Source organism: Squalius cephalus (genome assembly GCF_949319135.1).
Source record: "Squalius cephalus genome assembly, chromosome: 3".
Taxonomy (NCBI): domain Eukaryota; kingdom Metazoa; phylum Chordata; class Actinopteri; order Cypriniformes; family Leuciscidae; genus Squalius; species Squalius cephalus.
Window position 1 is genome coordinate 54,844,353 of NC_137124.1, and position 17,857 is coordinate 54,862,209.

Genomic DNA, 17,857 nt, shown 5'->3' on the forward strand with positions numbered 1-17,857 from the left:
GATATTACATTGTGGGTGTGCATGAATAGGCTTGGATTTGGTGCTGGTAACCCAAATGGTAACCCAATGCACATACTCACAATTTGTATCAAATTTTCAATTTTTATTAAAAGCAAAGATTTTTTCCCCAAATCATGTAGCCCTACCCAGTATGCAACCATATAGAGTAACAATGCCCTAGCAACCACCCAGAAAGCCCTAGCAACATCATAGCAATGTGCTAACAAATACTTTAAATACATGCAATTTCCTGGAAGATCTGAAGTTCTTTCTAACCTCTTCAAGGTATGAAATTCAAGTTCTGACAAGTTTACAAAGTCTGACAAAAATCTAATTTGCTAACCACTGTTGATACTTTCCTGCAGGAATTACAATCCCAAAGGAATTTAAACCTATCCCTGGATGGAAGAAACAATCTTATCTTATAAGTATTTGGTTTATATTGACTATGCAAATGTATAATGTAGTGTTACAGTTGCTATTGTTACAAGCGCTATTGTCCTACAAATGAACACGAGGGTCACCAACCTGATATCTGATTTCATCACGTCTCTCTGTGCAGAGTGAGTCACTGAGGACGGATCGTAAAGCAACCCATAATTAAAAAGCAACAGAGTCAGTTGTGTCTGTCTCTATGACAACAATAATGTGGATACGTGATGGATCGGTGTTGAAAGCCAGACACTCTCCAAATCCCTGCAGCCTCTGCCTTCCCCTTTTCCCACTGAACCACGGCGAAACCAAACTATGCCAGAGTGACTGTCACACTAGTTAAGGATTTCCTTCAGTGATGAGCTGAATGGAGAGGATAATAAAGCCTAAAGCCGAAGTTCTACTGCAAAGTTATTTTTCGTTCTTCGCTTAGGGATAAAATACGTCACATTTATTTACATAGTAAATTATACAATAGATTGATTAATATCAATCTTTGCTATAAAGCGTCTCTCCAATGTGTTCATGTTTTTACTCGCATCTGACCTCGATGGACTAAACAGAAGAAATGAAACCGAGAAGAGTTGCACATCAAAGAAGGCGGAGCCTCAGAGCCACACCCACCTATTGTGTCATCACTTTTTCAAGTTCGCTTTGGCAAGCAGTTTCGAACTCTCGAAACGAACTCCAAACGAACTTCGTTTTGGCCTGATTTTGTTTGAAATGACGTCACACCAGTTCGTTTTTCGATTTCGCTAGAAGTATATCAGGGCGTTAAGAGTTGAACTGAGCAGATGGAGACAGGTGGAAAGTGCCCCCTTCTTCCAGCATTAGTGAGTTTCGGTGCCAGTGTTGATGTGCTATGATTAAGATCCAGTAACTAGAGCTGCCAGTATGTCTGCTGCCAGTCTGACCTCAACTGTTACTTACCCGGTAAAAGGCCGTCGTCAGGGGCAGCAATGCGGCGGCCACAGTGTATTCCTCTGAGCTGGAGCAGTCCTGGAGTAAACAGAGAGACGAGGAGATGTTAGATGATATCACTGAAGCACATAAGCTGAAGCTTTGGCCAATTGTGCACAAAACATGACATCACTTGCTATTTTCCCATGTTATTAGGTATGTCAAAGTATTGGTTGCATGTCCATAAATCACATTTTTTCTTTAATAAATAAACATGTACATATGGGCAAAGAAGTCATGCGTATTTAAAAGAGGTTTGGCTTCCATTCAGTTGGATTTGTATGCTTTCGAGCTGTTTTCATGCATATGCTTTTAATATTTTACAAAATCTTGCCTCCGACACAGTTTTCCGGCTGTTCCAATTTTCAATTTAGAAGTCATTTCATATTTTAAATTCTTAACTGAAATGACATCGTACCATTTAAACTGAACAAAGCTATTAAATCAAAACTTGGGTTGTTGCATAAAAAGATAAACTGGTGTGGGAGTGACATATTATATTTTATGAGGATCTTGGAAATAGTCAAAGCCAGATGACTGCTTTTTAATGAAAAAATAGCTATTGGTTTTATAGCTCCGTGAAACGTCCCTGCCTCTGATGATTTGTTGTGTGATGATGTGGCACTGCAAAAGTCAGTTAAGTAGATGAAGGCACGTTTATTTATCAAGATTTGTCACTTATATATGTTCTATATTGTCTTATATAGGAATGAAGATGTTGTAAGCAGTGTCAGGATTATATTTCAATACAAAAACCAGCCACCACCTCTGCTCCCTATCCTGGCATACACATCTAAATGTAAAGACAGCAGTAAATCTAAAACATCGGTTCCTGCACAGATCTCACATGCCTGGCCCCCCATGGATGATGCAGCATGCGTTATTTCTCTCTCGTTTGCCAGGAGAGCTGAAACATTCCAACATTCGAAGTTTCTGTACACAATTAAATCACTGGAAATTAACTCGGAGCAAAGACTGTAATCCTTTACCATTAAAAGATCACAATTATTCTGCAGGGGGAAATTATCCTGCTGCTCAGACTAGATTTTCCTGAAGAAAATGTCAGTGGTGCTTGTCTGGGAAAAACTCATCATGATGCTTACTGGTTGTTTACTGGCCTAAGTCAGAAGAACCCTATCAGAAGTTTGCCAAAAAAGTAGTGTGGTACAACCAACATGTAAAAAGAAAGGAAAACAACAACAGAGAATTACATAACAGAGGGGTCAATATGTCTTTTTTAAAATATCATATAATTTGACCTTTTTATGACTGGGCTCGACAAGGACAGTTTAGAAGTTTAATCCATATTTAATTTATACTATGAAGACTAAGGCCTCGTTTACACTGTCAGTGAAATGTGACCCAATTCCGATTTTTCGCTCTCATGTGACACAGATCAGATGTGTTCTATGACAGTGTAAACAGGAAAAAAAAAACGCATGCATTTGGATATTTCCAGATCGGTTTCAGGCCTCATTCATATGAGGAAATAAATCTGATATAAATCAGATATGTGCCAATGCGACTGTCATGAGAGCAACCCAGACACGCATCTGCAAAGGGACAGATGGCCCGACGAAACGTGAACAAACGTTGACACAACATATCAAAGGAATGTGGACAAACGTTGACACAACATATCAAAGGTTGGCTTGCTCATCCTAAAATTTCGGACCCACTGCACAATAACTGAAGCATATGCGCAATGATGATGGCCCTTTTCGTCCTCCTCCGCCTCAGTCATAGTGATGTTTGGTGAACTTCGGCTATATCGCAAAGCTTGCATCAAGCATATTTCACGTTCATCCATCTGTGCAAGAACCCCCTTTAAGCATGCGTGATGTTTCAGATAGTATATCAAGTGTAAACACATGAATCGGATATGGGTCACAACTGAAAGAATGTGTAAACGGGCAATCGAAAAAATCTGATAAAGGTAACAAATCAGAATTGGGCATCAAGACCTGCAGTGTAAATGAGGCCTATGGGTCCTATTTTAATTATCTAAGCGCATGGTCTAAAGCGCAGGGCGCAAGTTCACTTAGGGCGTGTCCGAATCCACTTTTGCTAGTTTAACGACGAGGAAAATGGTCGGTGCTCCCGGCGCATGGTCTAAAAGGGTTGTCCCTATTCTCTTAATGAGTAATGGGTGTGCTCTGGGCTTTACGTGCAATAAACCAATCAGAGTCTCATCTCCCATTCCCTTTAAATGCCAGTTGCGCTCGCGCCATGGCAGATTCGCTATTTACATGACGGAATTTGATAGTGGAAAGACCGAAGGCGTCTCCAGAGCGCAAATGGAACTGCTCATGGGCAAGGTAAAAGTGCGCAAGCACACCATCTACGGGACAAGCCGGATTCCACCATATCTTTATGTACACAATAATAATCTTTTACATTGTAATCCTTTTATTTTAAATATTTGGCATGTTTGTGTGCTGCTGTGCGTCCCTGTGTGTTGTCCCCTCTGCTTGAGTGTGCGCGTGTTGTGGACCCGCCTATAGGCGTACATTACTAACGCGCTCATTAAATAAAAAAAAAATTAAATAAAAATTGCTCCATTGACTTTAGACCAGGTTTCAGTTGGTCAATGGTGCAGTCTATTTCTGTTGCCTCAAAATAACAACGCGCCAACAATGCGCCAGAACACACCTCGGGCCCTATTTTAATCTAAAATGGGTTGGTCTGAAGTAGCTTCATTATTCATAGGTGTGGTTTGGGCGTAACGTGAAATAAACCAATCAGAGCGACATCTCACATTCCCTTTAAGAGCAGGCGCGCTTGTTCCATAGCGGATTCCTACTATAACAGCGGATTTGCCAGGCGCACGCCAGGAGCGGTTCACAGCCGAGGAGACCGACGTTCTCGTCAGGGCTGTAAAAGACAGAGAAGTGACATTGGGGATGGGAGAAACCCACCCAAATTAGGGTAAATGTGTAAGCTAGATTTATGCCTATTTTTTCACATCTTCATGGTCACAACAATGATTTCCATGTAATAATGGTTTTGTAAAAATGAAAACTGCTGCGTCTGTGTGTAGATGAGATAAGCAAAGTGCAACATTGCGCCGGGTGTAAGATAGGGCCCTATGCAGTGTCATTTTACATTTGATTACTTTATTCAATTTCTTTACCTGAAAACTACTGCTAGACAATGTGATGTGGTGTGAAAAATGTAGGAATAATATGTAATGATATTAAAAAAAAGTTTTTACCGTATATAAAACCAATTTTTATTGTGGACACTCTTACTGTGTATGTCATTGACCCATTACACTGATCTTCTTTAACACGTATTCAGCTCAGTATGTACAGTAAGCACACACATACCCTTTGTACAGGCCAGTAATGGTGTGAATTATTGTGTCACCGAGAGACTTCAGGAAAGGTCAGAAGAGTGTTGTTTGTCTTCATCTTTACTCATTCAGGCAGAAGGGAGGATGTTGAGTGACTGTGACTCACCACAAACTATACGTGCTGCTGCACAAGTGTGAGCAGTTTGAGTGGAAGTCAATGGAAGAGAACGTGGAATGTGACACGTCGGTCCCTATAGTTCAGGGGACTGACGTGTCACATTCCCGTTCTGCTACGGGATCTGCAGGCATATGATGTGACTCACTTGCATCCTGTTTTACTCCAATATAGGCAACGTGTCAACTTCTGTAAACCAAAACCTTTATTTTGATTGCTTTCTAGGAATGGCTTTGTTTTAGAAGTCCAAATGCAGACTTTGTGCACATGACAAAATTGCTTCTCTGTAAAACAGAAGTTGTGGTCAACCTAATTTAATTGTAAAAAAAAAGAAAAAAAAAAGTATGCTATTAATGTTGTAACACTCATGCTTAGGGTTAGGGTTTTGAACCTTAAAGTGACCATGAAATCTCAATTGACCATTTCAATTTTTTTATGGAATATTGCAGTATTTATCATACATGATTTATCATGTGCACATCATAAAAAAAAAAAAAACACATGTGCCCTTTAGTCAAAATAACTTCCCCTCCCTCTTGCAGCGACATCTCTTCTCTTCTCTGATGATGTGGTTACTGGCACGAGGACGGGGCAACCTGTCACTCACATGAGATCCACCAATAGCAAACCACAACCATCCAACCATCAAATCAATTCACCACAGACAAAATCAAGACCCGCCCTACATTTTTTTCTAGTTTGAGAAGCCGTTTCACTCGTATATACATCACAATAGGGTAGAAAAGATTATCGCAACTTCAGTTTCATGCTGACTATAAACTTGAGGTAAGTACATGACTGATACATTATCAGTCAAAAGTTTGGAATAATTGCGGAATAATTGGAAAATCTAAACTAGAAATATTAGATTGATTTCTGAAGGAACATGTGATGATGCTAAAAATCCAGCTTTGCATCACAGGAATAAATTACATTTTAAAATATATTCAAACATAAAACAGTTTGTTAATCTTATTGTAAATCTAAATTGTTATCAAATTGTTAATCTTAATTATTACAAACTTTTTTTTTTTTACAGCAGTGTACCTCAAATGTAGCATGTTGAGGACAGATGTACTTTTCCCAAGCAAACAAACTTACAATTTATGCTTGGCAGATGGAAAAAACCCACACTCTGGCATTTAAAGAGGGACCAGAGCCATATCTAGAGACCAAGATATCATAGAGACTCAGGGTTGGGCTCTTTTCATTTGAAAAGGAAAGGAACGAGCCAGAACACCCAAGCAACCTCTTAGCAACCACCCAGAACACCTTAGCAACCATCCACAGCATCCTAGAAGTGTGGTTACTTTTATACAGACAAGCACTACTTTTAGTTACTTTTATTACAATAATGTATCCTATCTCAATTGTTTGTTAAAGGGATAGTTCACCCAAAAATAAAAATGTTGTCATCATTTACTTAACCTCAATTTGTTCCAAACTTGTATGAAGTTCCTTCTTCTGTTGAACACAAAAGAATATATTTTATGAAATGTTGGTTACCAGACAGTTGACGGTAGCCATTGATTTCCATAGTATTTTTTTCATACAATAGAAGTCAATGGCTACCGTCAACTGTTTGATCATTGCCAACATTCTTTAAAATATCTTCTTTTGTGTTGTACAGAAGACAGAATCTCATACAGGTTTGGAACAACATGAGGGTGTGTAAATGATGACACAATTTTCATTTTTGGGCAAACTATCCCTTTAAACCAATGAGGCTGAGCCAAACCTGGAATCCTGTGGCCTCCTCCTGTTTACCTGGCCTCATGGGAAGGTGTCCTAAAGAAGCTGCACTTATTCAACATGGGAATGATGCACTTCACAACTTCCCAGCACATTTATTTCTGCAGCTTTCACAGAGCATTGCGTAAGTTCATCTGACTGCAAAGTCAGATATCACTCACTGAATGCTCTTTTTCCAAGAAAAAGAATTTAGCACAGTGGGTCTCCTGCTCTCGAGTTCACATGGAGCGGTGGCAAAACAACTGCAGACAAATGAGGAAAAGAAATGAAATCAGCAGGTGGTTCACCTAGACTTCTATAAAAAATAGATGGTGTGAGACCCCAGTGTGCCTTGCAAATGATTATCACAGGACTCATTTGAATGAGCAAATAACAAGTTTACTTCAAAGGAATCGCTCACCCAGAAACTGTTGAAACGCTTGAGAGAACTTCGCAATATGTGCTATACGTAATTTCTGCAGATCTGTTAGTATCTGATTTCACAAATAGTTTGTTTTTGAATGTAAAGATGTCGACACAATGTAACGTACTTGCTCTGCCACTCGATTTGGAAGAAGAGATGTGCTTGTTGTTGTCATCTGTTATGGTTGTTGTACAAGCAGAATGTAGGAAATCATAGTAAAATAGGCCTATATCATTTCCTGAAAAGGATGTGGACTATATATATATATACACACTCACCTAAAGGATTATTAGGAACACCATACTAATACTGTGTTTGTGTTAATACCCCCTTTCGCCTTCAGAACTGCCTTAATTCTACGTGGCATTGATTCAACAAGGTGCTGAAAGCATTCTTTAGAAATGTTGGCCCATATTGATAGGATAGCATCTTGCAGTTGATGGAGATTTGTGGGATGCACATCCAGGGCACGAAGCTCCCGTTCCACCACATCCCAAAGATGCTCTATTGGGTTTTATTTATTTATTTATTTATTTTTATTTATTTGTTCTGCACGGATATCACATGGATACAGTACAAGGAGGGGAACGAAACCCAATTGGGTTTATACAATTGGGTTGAGATCTGGTGACTGTGGGGGCCATTTTAGTACAGTGAACTCATTGTCATGTTCAAGAAACCAATTTGAAATGATTCGAGCTTTGTGACATGGTGCATTATCCTGCTGGAAGTAGCCATCAGAGGATGGGTACATGGTGGTCATAAAGGGATGGACATGGTCAGAATCAATGCTCAGGTAGGCCATGGCATTTAAGCGATGCCCAATTGGCACTAAGGGGCCTAAAGTGTGCCAAGAAAACATCCCCCACACCATTACACCACCACCACCAGCCTGCACAGTGGTAACAAGGCATGATGGATCCATGTTCTCATTCTGTTTACGCCAAATTCTGACTCTACCATCTGAATGTCTCAACAGAAATCGAGACTCATCAGACCAGGCAACATTTTTCCAGTCTTCAACTGTCCAATTTTGGTGAGCTCGTGCAAATTGTAGCCTCTTTTTCCTATTTGTAGTGGAGATGAGTGGTACCCGGTGGGGTCTTCTGCTGTTGTAGCCCATCCACCTCAAGGTTGTGCGTGTTGTGGCTTCACAAATGCTTTGCTGCATACCTCGGTTGTAACAAGTGGTTATTTCAGTCAAAGTTGCTCTTCTATCAGCTTGAATCAGTCGGCCCATTCTCCTCTGACCTCTAGCATCAACAAGGCATTTTCGCCCACAGGACTGCCGCATACTGGATGTTTTTCCCTTTTCACACATTTCTTTGTAAACCCTAGAAATGGTTGTGCGTGAAAATCCCAGTAACTGAGCAGATTGTGAAATACTCAGACCGGCCCGTCTGGCACCAACAACCATGCCACGCTCAAAATTGCTTAAATCACCTTTCTTTCCCATTCTGACATTCAGTTTGGAGTTCAGGAGATTGTCTTGACCAGGACCACACCCCTAAATGCATTGAAGCAACTGCCATGTGATTGGTTGATTAGATAATTGCATTAATGAGAAATTGAACAGGTGTTCCTAATAATCCTTTAGGTGAGTGTATATATATATATATATTAGGAATGCTGATTTTTACATAACTGTTTTCAACATTGATAATCATAATAAACATTTCTAGAGCAGCAAATCATCATATTTGAATGATTTCTGAAGAATCATGTGACACAGAAGACTTGAGTAATGACTGAAAATTCAGCTTTGCATCACAGGAATACATTTTTAAAATATATTAAAATAGAAAACAGTTACTTTAAATAATAATAATGTAATAATATTTCTCAATATTACTGTTTTTTGTTGTTGTTGTTGTTGTTGTTGTATTTTTAATCAAATAGATACAGCCTTGGTGAGCATAAGAGACTTCTTTTGAAAACATACAAAAATCTTACCGATCCCAAACTTTTGAACGGCAGTGTGTTTATATACATAATATTCTTTAAACAGATATAATAAGAATAGAATAAGTAAGTGACTCATCTCCTTGTATGTGTCATTAACTTAGCTTAACTTAATGTAAGAAGCACACATGAAACATTGTGCTTCTGCGCTCCACAGGCAAAAGAAATTCATGTGGGTTTCAAATGACATGTGGTGGGTAGATGATGAAAAGACTTGAGGATTTTCATGTGAACTATTGACTTAATTGAATGATTACAGAGCACCTTCGGCAAAGGCTGCTTTACTGCGTTGTTCAAAACGCCTGCAGAATGGATGTGCAAAGCTCTGATCTACTTCCCTTCACCCCCAGCAAAGCATAAAACAAATGTGTGACTGACAGGCTGAGTAAGTGTTTGCAAGGGCCCCCTGCCGATAAAGCTGGCCCATAACCCTGCGGCTCAGGAAATGACTGGGATGCCATAGTGCATCTCCACTTCAGAGCATGCCAGACCTCTGCACCAGAACCCGACACAGCTGGACACAGCAGAAGAAAACAAGATTCTGGAAATTAGGCTTATTAATGGTCTTGTTATGCGCTTGTTTTAAACATGATAAGGTCTATCATTTATAGCCCGGCGAGATAAGAACAAGTTCAAGAGCACTGACTCCGGCACCATTCTTTCGTCTAAAGTTGAACCTGGAGCATCAACAGCAAACACCCGAAGAATGCACAACAAATATTTGTTAACAGCTCTCTGATTTTCCGAGAAGTTGCATAAAATCAGGCTAGCTCCACTGGGATCGCGAGTTTTGCGAAGGAGGGATGTGGTACCACGGCTCTGTCTTCATCCGTCACACGCTACACAAACCGGCCGATCTCAAACAGATGGACCCGCAGTCCAGACGCCTGAGATCATACGCATGTTTTGACGAAAACTAAATTGTCTACATATTATAACAAACAATAAAAATGTCATCTAGCATTTAAATAAAAGCAATGTGATGATTCAGGGAAGTAGGAATGTATGTCACAAGCGTGTTTTCTTGTTTGCTACGATCACAATACAAATGGAATGCACACAGTTTTAAGTATTTCCATATCTTGATGCTTTCCTTCACAGATATTTAAAAACAAATCAGACTATAAACCTTTTAAAGAATTTATGTGATTAATCATCACTTATCATGATTTTTTTCTTCATGATTATTACAAAATAAATATAACTTGTTTTTTTTAAAGGGGTCATATAATGCAATGTTTGTACATGATTCTTTAGGGTCTAAATGAAAAGTTTGTAATACACTTTAATTAGAAATTCTCATTGGTATTGTAAGAAAACACTCATTTTACCTGGTCAGAAACAGCTCTGTTTTCAGCACGCCATTTTAGTGCATGTGTCTTTAAATGATAATGAGCTTTGCTCACCCCGCCTCTCTGTTCTGTGCGTACACAGTTTATAATAACACAATAACCATAACGCGTTGTTCATTATAAACTTGGGATTATGAATTATATTGAGAACGTTGTACATAGAAAACATGCCGTAATGTACCCTGAGTGTAAACCTTAGCCGCATTCATCGTGAAGCGTGCAAGCGATTTGCAAAGATTAATATAAAGGTTAATAAAATGTTACACTCACTTCAGTTCTTCTGGAGGTTTAGCAGGAACACGAATAGTTGGTACCGATCCTTTATTCAGGAGCAGCTTCTTAGCAAAACCAGCTTTATACTGACCCTCGTTTATAAAGCAGTCTGGTGAGAAATTATTTGCGCAAACATGAAAGCATATTATAGAATATTCCCTTCGAAAACAAAACTCAGCCACTGCGTCTTCGGTGGTTCGGATTTAGGAACATCAAAATGACTGCTGTGTTCGTTATTACACCCAAGAATGTCCGCGCGGACTATGATGACAGCTCGCTCAGGGCGGGTCTGTGTTGAAACGCTGCTGTCAATTAACAATCGTGGGAGGAGCGTCCAACCGTGTGACGTCACACGGTCAGACGGCTCGATTTGAGACGGGGGAAAACATATAAGGAGATTAAAAAAAGACCACTGGATGGATTATCATTATATGATGGTTGTGTACAGGCACTGCCAACACACATTTCAGTACAATCAACTTGTAAAAGTGCATGTACCATTATATGACCCCTTTAACCTTTAAATTTAATTAATCTGATTAATTTATTAATAATTAATAGCCTAAATCTCAAACTTTAGAAAAGTGCATGTTTTTGGAAACGATACCATTAACGCCTACATGTAAACTACAAAAATGTGCATTTGTGCTAAATACAGGTGTGAACGGGATCTAAAGCGTTTTGAGCTTGTCCACTGTCGACCACTTCCAGAGGTAGTGAAAACGCATTCGACCGGATTGCTTTCATAGTGTAAACGCTCATGTCGTCGAAAAAGAACACAAAAGACGGTGTGAAGACGAAAAACGTACCACAATGTTCTCAAACATTCCTGATTTCTAACACACACTCACAGTGTTCGCTGAAGTTTTGTGGCTGTCAGAGCAGAAACGAAAGCTTCCGTCGTCTCCGGGCACATTCATATAAATTACGTGGTGTGACTAAACTAAAACATTGAACTAGGTGGCGTTATTATCAACTACACATCTTTATTATTGATGTTCACTTTGCAGTGTAGAACATTTAGTTCCTAAAGTTTAATTTTCAGTAACATTATCGATTTAACTGCAGTGACACTATCGGATGAGAACTACATTGGGCTGGATAATGACACTAAATTTGCCACATCGATATTGTTATTGAACTGAACTGAATCAACACTGAACTGACTCGAGCTGAATAATGACACTATTATAATTGAACTTGTTTAGTAATTGATGAACTTTGCAACATTGACACTGTTATTGAACTGAATTTAAAACTTTTAACTAAATTAAGATGAAACTTATCTTCTGTAGAATCATAATAATAATGAATTTGTTTCATAAGAGATGAATTTTCCAACATTTACATCTACTGTTTTATTCATGTGAAGCTGCTTTGTATTGTTTACTGTAAAAATAAATGCGACTTGACTTAAAGGGAACATTCTAGTTTGTTGCATCACTCGTAGTCGGAACAAAGAATTAAAACAAGCGTGACATAATTCCACTGAAGCATTTAAACGTCCGTGTGCATGTGTACAGTATGTGCGATTATGTCTCCAGCTATTCTTAGTGCAGATGAAGTAACAAAAAACATAACTTCAATAATCACTGGCGTCACTGCTGTCTGTTGTAGCTCTTCGTCGAAGGCGATGAGAGCACCCACAGTGTAATATGAAAGCAATTAGGGTGTCCAGGCAATCTGCTATTTCTGTTTGTCTTACAGCTCATCTGAGACAAATTCATTGACCTCGGCGCCACACATGAGACAGAGTCATGACAAACTATCCCGAAAATGTGGAGCTCTTTTATAACACTTGTTGCCTTTGCACAATATAGCAGTGCAAAGAGCAGCGCTACATTACCATGAAACGCAACAGGACAATTAAAAAATTCTTGCGATGCTTTCCCTGATCTTGTGAGCAAGGTTATCAAATACTAAGGCTATAAACTCACATTATTCGCTCTGTAATGCAAGTTTTGTTCTTCGAAAACACGCATACCTATCAGGAACCTAAAATTTATGTGAGCTCCCCAACAAATCACAAATTCCAAGGAGACTAAGGTTTCAAAAGGAGACCTAAAGATTTATGTCCTACTTAAAACAAAAAAAGTTTCCATCGGTACGGTAGTAACAACATTGATATGATCTCTGCTATTTCCGATGAGAAGGAGAATATTCCTCATAAGGTCTCTAAAAACTGGGTAACACGCCTCGTGTAGACTGTCAGTACAAGTTCGATATTTGTGTACATCTGGTTGGAATCAGTTTTGAGCTAAATTCATATGTGCTTTGAAATCAAAGCGCATTTCTGGAAATCCATTTCAGTCCGACTGTTCTAATGGGATTTTGTGTGGTTGATGTCACTTTCTAACGCCCCGTACAACTTAAACATGTCAAACGTTTTTATAGGAAAAATGCTGAAAGTCACGGCAGATACAAGATCTTGTCCAAAAATTGATGCACCACTTGATGTAAATAACATCACAACTTTTATTTCCATCAAGAGCTGCATCAGTTTTTAGTGAAGATCTTATATTGACAGTGCAAGAGTCCAGCACTCTGTAAAGTCTCCTCCAGCACATCCCAAAGACTTTCAATGAATTTAACACTTTAGAACCTGAAGCTAAAATAGGTGTTTTTCACATAATTAGATTTTTTGACTGTAAAATTCTAAAACAATGTGCTATCTTCATGTGCAAGGTGTCATCTTTTTCAGAAAAAGATAAGCTTTCAACAAATTACAGTTATTGACCATTATTGTGTGTGGTGAGTTTGTAAATAGAATTTAAATAGACAAAAAAAAAAAATAAAAAAAAAGAATAAATGTACTGATTTTTATTTAGAAAAAAGAAACTAACACTTTAAAGTTGAAAAATGAACTATAATACATATATACAAGTCTTTTTTGTGACATTGGGTTGCGCAGTTTTCATTTAGGACACTTTTTTTCATACACGCACACATACACATGCACGCATTCATAGGCACGCACACATACACATGCACGTACTACATGCTTAGATGCGTGAAAGAGTAACGGCCATCCGCCTCCCAGATTTCATTCAAAATCATCCCAATCCCCTCTTCTGCTGTCTAACACTTCTTTCGCCATGTGTTTGTTTGTTTCTTTTATTGTTTTATGCAATCCAAAACACTCTAACCTGCCGCGCGTCGTATCTCTCTGTTCAAATCCTTCCATCCCGCGCTGCTGTCATTTGCAGACGGAGAGAATTATTTTGATAGTGCAAACGGTTGAAGAGTTACAGTGACATGAATACAGCTCGGTTGGCACATCCGGTTTTAAAGGGTTAAGGTCTGGACTCAGAGGGGCCAATTCATGTGTGAAAATAATTCTTCATGCTCCTCACAACCATTCTTTCACAGTTTGAGCCTCATGAATCTTGACTTTGTCATCCTTGAATATGGCCATGATCCTTAGTACATGGTTATTAAAGAAATGAAAAGCTACACCATCAGTTAGGGTTAAAAGAACTGTTGCCAAACATATAACATGCTAGAAACATAATAATCACTGGAATAATGATCCAATCATAGACTCTTAAGCATTTGCTTAAATCGAAACAGCAACTTTTTTTTGTCCGGGCAGTGTCTTGCACTGTATTGTAGTAGAATAAGTGGCTCATTTCCTTGTCTGTGTCATGGCACATCATGAACTTTCATTAACAATAACTGTGTTGAATAAAAAAAAACAACAACACTGTGATTCTGCGTACCGCAGGCAATTTATTTCTAGCAGGTTTAGAAGAGGAGATCAGTGACAATCACACACATGGACTGTCCATATGCTGCTTACCTTTTCCGATGTTATTCAGACTTCTACATAATATAGCTTGTCACTTTCATCCCTGTTTCATGTCAAGTTGTTGCCTGTGGTGCCAAACAACCTTTGCCCTTGACACGGTCTCTGGAGGGAAGTCTACATGAAAACACTCTTGCTTGGGCCCAGCATGCTTGTTTCTGTCTCTCATCTTGATTAACAGATATCATAGCTCTGATAGCACGTGCATTTCATCTTTTGAAAGCTGCTCCACATATGTATCTCATCTCTCAATGGAAAACAATACATTACAGACCTACGTACAGCTTAGCTATGACAACTACACGAAAATATTTCTCTCCATTGGTTTTGAACTTTTTTATATATATACACACACATGTACAAAACTTTTTTTGTCTAACAACCCCACTCTTCTCGTCTGCAGATGTTGACATCCATGGCCCAAGCTGGTCTGTATTATTGTGACGAAAGTATGTTGGGAATGTCCAGTGACTCTATAAAAGTCGCTTGCTTTTTAAACAGCACAGCATCATTAAAATCCCCCCTAACCACACCGACGTGAAGTTGTAAAACACAAGGAACTACCAGCGGGACCCTACTCTGCTCTGAGATTAATGGCAATGTGACAGTTTATAAAGGAATGTGATGGACTAACACACAATAAGTCATGAAGCGCTATGACAAGAAAGAGACATAGCTACGCAAAACTCAAGCAACTTCACATAAATCAAGCGAACCTCTTACAGGAAGCTGCAGACCTATAGATCAGTGAGATGTTCTAAATTGTGACAAACAATAATACTTTTCTGAATAAAAGCAATATTATTTCCTTTAGTGTAATAAAACGGTGTAATAAGTCATGCTGGCTATATGCAGGCACAGTGCTGGCTGAAATATTCTGAAAAAACCTGGAAAAGGTTCATTTCGATTAGCCTTGTCAGAGATGTTTGTTTAACACTAAATCTGCTGTTCCCTTTCTAAGAAGACTCCAGGCATTGCATTTAATTAATATCCTACTTTACGTCATAGATCCTATCAGGAGGCCCCGTCGGCAGTATTTTAAAGGGAGAACAAAGAGCTGCTGATTTTCCCTAAATGGCAGTTTGTGGTTTACACTTAATATACATTTTAAGAGACTCTTTCCACGACACGCATTACATTCTTCATCCCCCATTAACCTGCATTTTAACTCTATCTATCCATCCATCTACTAAAAATGTATAAAATAATTTAAAATATAATATTTTTACAAAAATTTAAAGTTTCATTACCATAAAACTCTTTTGTGAATATTCATTTCAAATTCAAGTAATGTTTAACGCTTCCCCGAATAAGTAAAATCCAATGTTTTAATGTTGCAGCATTCCTGCATTCCTATATTCTGCCAGGACAAATCGAATGACTTGATTAGCTGTTTTTTTTCTTTTAGGTCTCTGCCTGTGGTAATAAATTCTGCTAACATTGATGCCCACCTGTAGAGCGCAGTTCATCATGCGGATGATATGATCAAACTGCTGGTGGTCCAGAATGGCACGGTTCTGCTGGACGTGGTGGCTGAGCTCGTCGGTCAGGCACTGGCGAGCCGCTTTGCCTTTCAGGGCCCGAAGAGCCGCAGGCAGTGTCTGAAGAAACAGCAGAGTCAAGGCATTACTAAAACATATGCTTTTTAAGTGCGTACCATTCACCTAAACCAGACTGGGCCGCCCTCATCTGGACGCAGAAGTGGTTCGCTTCAATACATGCATGCAAAGGCCGCGATCATTCCAGCTAAATCCAGCCAGTTGACCTCTGACCCATAGTTAAAATTCCAGAACGGTTGTTATTGATGAGATTTTACGTCTAGACGAAGGCAGCACCCTCCGCTCAGGTTTACTCGGGCTGAGGTTGTGTGGAGGTGATGTCTTTACTGGCACAGAGAAGCTGTTAAGCTGCGAGCACAACATTTTTACAACTGTAAAGGGATGCAAGCTTGCATTGTATAACCTACCATTTAAACTCAATGTGTGCAGGTAGCTGGCTACCATTCCAATGCAAACACACTGGGGATTGATCTCAAATGAGGGCAGGCTCCAAACATCCCCTGTGAGCATATTTCCTTCGCTACAGGTAATTTGCACAAAGTTATTTAGACTAAAAATATGTTAAGATGCTTTAGACAAACACCAGTCATGGTTAATGTTAGAATAATATTAGTATTAGTGATAAGGACAGGGAAATTAGAAGAATATGTGTGACTGTTTGTTCACCCCTTTCCTCCTACGTTTGTACGACTTGCAGCTGGAGAGCTTTGCTTATCGTGCTACGAATGGCATCGCTAATGCGAGCTAATCTGCATGCTGTCTTTTTCCAGATGTACAAGTGAATGTGTGGGTTTAATCCTTCTGTCATCACAGAAATGATTGCATCACCTTCTCTGTCTCCAGAGTCTTGTTGTCGAAGATGAAGCCGATGCACGTCCGGACCACCTCCAGTCTACGAGCGCTGTTAAACACCGAGCTGGCCTTACCCAGGATAGATACTGCATAAAAGAGAAGAACCGTTAACAAATGAAGAGGCCATGTGTTGTTATGCTCAACACAGAGCAGAGTGCCTATAAACCGCTTAACTGTGATAAAATCACTGAAACACCATCTTAAGTGGCTTGTTGCGATTAAAACAGTTCAAAGGCAAAATAAAAGACACCAATGTAAGTCAACAAGTACTGATTTAATCCGCTTATATAAGCAAAATAACCCCGTTCAGGATGATAAAAGATCCTCTGCTTTGCAACAGGATCGTGATCACCCTGTCAAGATTTATTTTGCTTACTAAGTTAAGTTACTGTAAGTCACCTTCATTTATAAAGTTCTTTTTACAATACAGATTGTTTCAAAGCAGCTTTACTGTGATAATAGGAAATTAATGCAACAAAGATTGGTTTGGCTGTATAGCAGCTCTAAAAGAAAGTCATTGTCTAGCTTTTTCGTTGTAAAAATCATTAGATATTAACTTAGGGTCTGCTTACAGGACATCAACAGAACACTTTTAATGTGTTCTGGCTGTTCATTTACACAACAACGGCGTTTTGGTGGCTTGAGATGATCAGTGACAACATTTTTTAACTGCCAAACACTAAATCAGGGTTCCTAAAATCCAGCCCTGGAGGACCACTGGCCTGTCCAGTAAGTCAAGGTCCTCAGAGATACTAGAAACATACAGGAAGGGAAGTTTGATCAGGGTTTGAGTTGCAGTGGCCCAAATATTTTAGGTCTTAAATTTCTCTTTTTTTATAATAATGTTCTGTCTTCATTACTTTCAATCAAAATTAAACTTCCGTTTCATGCTGACCAAAGTTAACCTGTCAAATTCATTTCACAAGATCTTATTATCTTATCTTATATATACTTCCATTCAAAATCTGTAAGATTTTTAATGTTTAAAAAAAAGGTCTCTTATGCTCACCAAGGCTGCATTTATTTGATTAAAAATA

The 17,857-nt window shown here is 39.0% G+C and overlaps 1 protein-coding gene across 3 annotated transcripts in view; it reads right to left on the reverse strand.

Annotated features, from left to right (window-relative positions):
• sbf2 (SET binding factor 2) overlaps positions 1 to 17,857 on the reverse strand; it is a 133,488-nt gene that overhangs the window by 49,883 nt on the left and 65,748 nt on the right. For all 3 annotated transcript variants that reach the window (XM_079865292.1, XM_079865291.1, XM_079865290.1), the window contains exons 15-17: positions 16,797 to 16,906; positions 15,861 to 16,010; positions 1,363 to 1,431 (exon numbers count right to left, since the gene is read on the reverse strand). In XM_079865292.1, the coding sequence (XP_079721418.1) occupies positions 1,363 to 1,431; positions 15,861 to 16,010; positions 16,797 to 16,906 (329 nt within the window). The remainder of the gene's footprint in view (positions 1 to 1,362; positions 1,432 to 15,860; positions 16,011 to 16,796; positions 16,907 to 17,857) is intronic.